The 3625-nt window shown below is 54.1% G+C and overlaps 1 protein-coding gene across 1 annotated transcript; it reads left to right on the top strand.

The window, feature by feature from the left end:
• The first annotated feature begins 323 nt into the window (after positions 1 to 323).
• Nrarp (NOTCH regulated ankyrin repeat protein) lies at positions 324 to 2895 on the top strand. The gene has a single exon (XM_021156393.2). It carries the CDS (start codon positions 685 to 687, stop codon positions 1027 to 1029), a length of 345 nt encoding a protein of 114 aa, XP_021012052.1. The 5' UTR covers positions 324 to 684; the 3' UTR covers positions 1030 to 2895.
• Positions 2896 to 3625: the final 730 nt, after the last annotated feature.

Raw genomic sequence — 3625 nt, 5'->3', positions numbered from 1 at the left:
AGTGGCTGCGCGAGGAACTCGCAACTCCCGACATCTATGAACGAAGAAGAAAACTGCGGAAGGAGCTTATACACCGGAGCAACCGGACCCAGGATCCCGCAGTGGTGTTGGAAAACCCCTGAGGCCTTCTGACCACCCTGGCCAGACCAGCCTGGTGCTGGTCAGACCAGCGCCCTCTATCCTGGAGGGAGCAGCAGCACGACCCCGCCTCCGCCCCGCCCCCACGTGGGCACCACCCAATCGAAAGAGCCCTGGTGTGCGCGTCAAGAGCGTCTATTGTTATGCAAATAGAAGAACCGTAAAAAGACGGCGAGAAGCGGCGGGCGAATTAGAACTATTTTGCAAAGGGACGCGGGTGGAGTTCAGCTGGAGCGAAGCCTAACCTCGAAGGGACCACGACTGCGAGTGTCGCGGCCTCCGGCTGCCCCAGGTTCTGCGAACCAGCACCCAGCCCTGTCGCCCGCCCGCTTGGGCGCGGCTGGATGCAGCAGGGGTCCCGCGCCAGCGGCCCTCGGCCCCGAACGCCCGGAGTGCGCAGGGGCGGCGTGCGGGGCCCGAGGGCGCAGCGCCCTCCATGCGCCGAGGCGTACCTCGAGACACGCCCCGAGACAGCCCGGGGCCCGCACTGCAGCCGCCGCCCGCGCTAAGCCGGGGCGCGGCTCGCGGCCCTAGCTCTGCGGCAACATGAGCCAAGCCGAGCTGTCCACCTGCTCGGCGCCACAGACGCAGCGCATCTTCCAGGAAGCGGTGCGCAAGGGCAACACGCAGGAGCTGCAGTCGCTGCTGCAGAACATGACTAACTGCGAATTCAACGTGAACTCGTTCGGGCCGGAGGGCCAGACAGCACTACACCAGTCAGTCATCGACGGCAACCTGGAGCTGGTGAAGCTGCTGGTCAAGTTCGGAGCCGACATCCGCCTAGCTAACCGCGACGGCTGGAGCGCGCTGCACATCGCCGCTTTCGGGGGCCACCAGGACATCGTGCTCTATCTCATCACCAAGGCCAAGTACGCGGCCAGCGGCCGGTGATAGCCACCCGGGCTCCGGACCCTGGCCCTCACCCGCGTCGTCTCTGCTGTACCTTCCCGCCAACTACCTCGGTGTGCGCCAGGTTTGCTGGTCCGCGTGGAAATCGGGCTAGGTCTCTACGTCCGCGGCCACGACCAAAGTAGCGCGTCCGTGGACCCCAGGGTTCGGCTCTCCGCAAAAGAGCGCCTCCCCTTGGCAGTCCTCTGAGCCCCGCGGGGCCCCAGAGCCTTCCCACGGCCCCGACCGCCTAGAGGGTGGGGGCGGGGCGCGGGCTCCAGTCCGTTTTGAAATTTGAGTCTCACACCGGGAGACTTCGGAATCCCGAGATACCGGATCCTCCGCTTGAAATGTTTTCTCCGGAAGGTGAAAGGCGCGGGCGGACTCGCGCTCCCGCCGCCGCTCGTGAGACCTGGCCGCTCACAGTGCGGCTCCCGCCGCTGGCAGCCGCCAAGCAACCATTACCGGGCTCCACCATCTGCGCGCCCTCGCACTTAGGAAGGGAAGGGGACGCTCCGGGTTCCTGATGTCCTCAACTATTTATCACGTGTGTGTATATTTGTGGGTGAAGTTTGTGCGCCTGAGTTTTTTGTTTGGAAATATTGTGCGTGGTTATGGGAGAAAGATGCATTTTTTTTTCCTTTAAAACTAAAAACTTGAGTCTACCATTTTTTGGTTGCACTGAAAATACCGCCTAGCCCTATGGTTTTCCCATTGCTAGCCCCTCCCCCACCGAGTCCCTAATCTTCCACACCTCATTCCTCTGTTCCTCTCCCTGGATTCTGAGTTTAGAGAGCCTAGGGTCTATCTCCCTTTCCCCTCCCGTGAGAGGCCACCATTCCCCACACCGGCTGGTTTAGCAAAGTTCCAAAGGGATCTTGAAGCCCGCGTGGCTGGGACGTGGGGATTCTGAGAGCATGGTACCCTTCCTAGTGACTTCTATTATAGTTAATAGTCGGTTGCACACTTTTTTTAAAAAGTAAATGAATTTGCCACGATTAAATGTCATAACATTTATGACAGAATATAAAATATTAACATATTTTAAACCAAGTTTTAGGTGTATTTTTTGAATCTTGGTTATGAACCCAATTTTAAAGGGCGTTGTATCCAGCGTTGTGAAGGCTGTTGTGTACCCATATTTATATTTTTATAAAATTCCTATAAAGACTGTGAATCTCTCATACTATTGCTGAATGAGTGGAAGGGCTGCTGTGCTCTTTCTGCCTTCCCCAATCCCCATCCCTACCCTCAAACCCTGCTCCAAGGCCCTATTATGATCTGAGGATCCAGCCATGAGGGAGGGGCTGTGCCAAGGACCAGGGCTGGAGGAGGTGCTGGAGCGTCACTGGCTGTCCCAGAAAGGAGACTTCCTGGTTTCTGTGGTTCCAATTTTCTATGCATCTCCATACCCCTTCTTGTTTTGATCCTGGGAAATAAAAGGGAGGCTGAATTATTCAAATTTAAATGAGGTTTCCCCTTCGTAGAAGTGCTGCTGACCCTGCGTGCAAAAATGGGGAGCACTTGAGGACACAGGTGGGTGGAGCCCTTTGTGCCGCCTGACCATATTCTTTGGTCTTCTGCGCTTTTATGAACCAGTGTGGGAGGAATAGTGATAATGTCATGAGAATGGCAGACACTGAGACAAGCACAGATTACTTCAAAAGGAGTTCTGTATGGTTTTTCTACACGCAAATGCCTTTTTAATTATGTTAATTAATGTTACAACTTCCTGGGCCTATGTTGAAGCTTCAGATGGGTCCTGGTAGGTCTCTTCTATCTGTATGAAGTCTGTGGCACACTCCTAAGCGTACGATATAGACTTGTAGCCCATCGTGAAAAATTTATAAATAAATTTTTCATTGGTCTTTTTATATTAAAAAAATACTGGTTTTAATTTTGGCACAAGTCCTGGATCCCCCCTCTAAGGGCCATGGCGTCCTACCTTCAGCTAATGAATGATGGCTGCTTGGGTTGTGAATCTAAAGACCAAGCTGGGTAAAATGTGAACTCAGTCTAGCTCAGCTGTCAAGTCCAAGTCAACCACAGGAACCCAGATGCCACCTCAGTAGCTCGTGTCTCAGCTACTTCCTGGCAGAGTGGCTGAGACCTCCCCAGAGAGATATGCTTATAGCTCATCATGCTTCCTACCCAGCCTGAAAGTTGAAACCCTGGAGGAACTTCTGCACAGATGAGGGTCTCTTTAGATTTGGGGGAACATTCCTGTTGTTCCTGGACAGGCAAAACACCTCTAGAGATTTGGGCTTCTAGAGCCAAATTCACCAAAAAGCAGATCTGAATTAGATCCAGGGTTCCCGTGCCTGTGATTTGAGAAAATGCACTGGAGGACCATCGACAGCCCACTCCTGCCTGGGTCCTGCGTGGGATTCAGGGGAGAAGGTGCCTGATGGGACCAGAATAGCAGCAACCAGCAGAGGAGATCCAATGGAGCCATGGTATAAGTGGCTGTTCTCCTGATACAAACTCCAAGCAGCCATCAGTCCCCCCCACACACACACCCCTTGGGTTCCTACTTTAACATTTTCTCCTCAGCAACAGTAAGGTTATTAAACTTCTGAGCACACTATGATGTGATACT

The sequence above is a fragment of the Mus caroli genome, unplaced genomic scaffold, assembly GCF_978045245.1.
Source record: "Mus caroli unplaced genomic scaffold, Mus_caroli_1 scaffold_2, whole genome shotgun sequence".
Taxonomy (NCBI): domain Eukaryota; kingdom Metazoa; phylum Chordata; class Mammalia; order Rodentia; family Muridae; genus Mus; species Mus caroli.
This window is presented reverse-complemented; position numbering and strand designations above follow the sequence as displayed.

Bases quoted from the DNA above. Each gene is read 5' to 3' on its own strand.
- Nrarp (XM_021156393.2), top strand. From the start codon at position 685: ATGAGCCAAGCCGAGCTGTCCACCTGCTCGGCGCCACAGACGCAGCGC.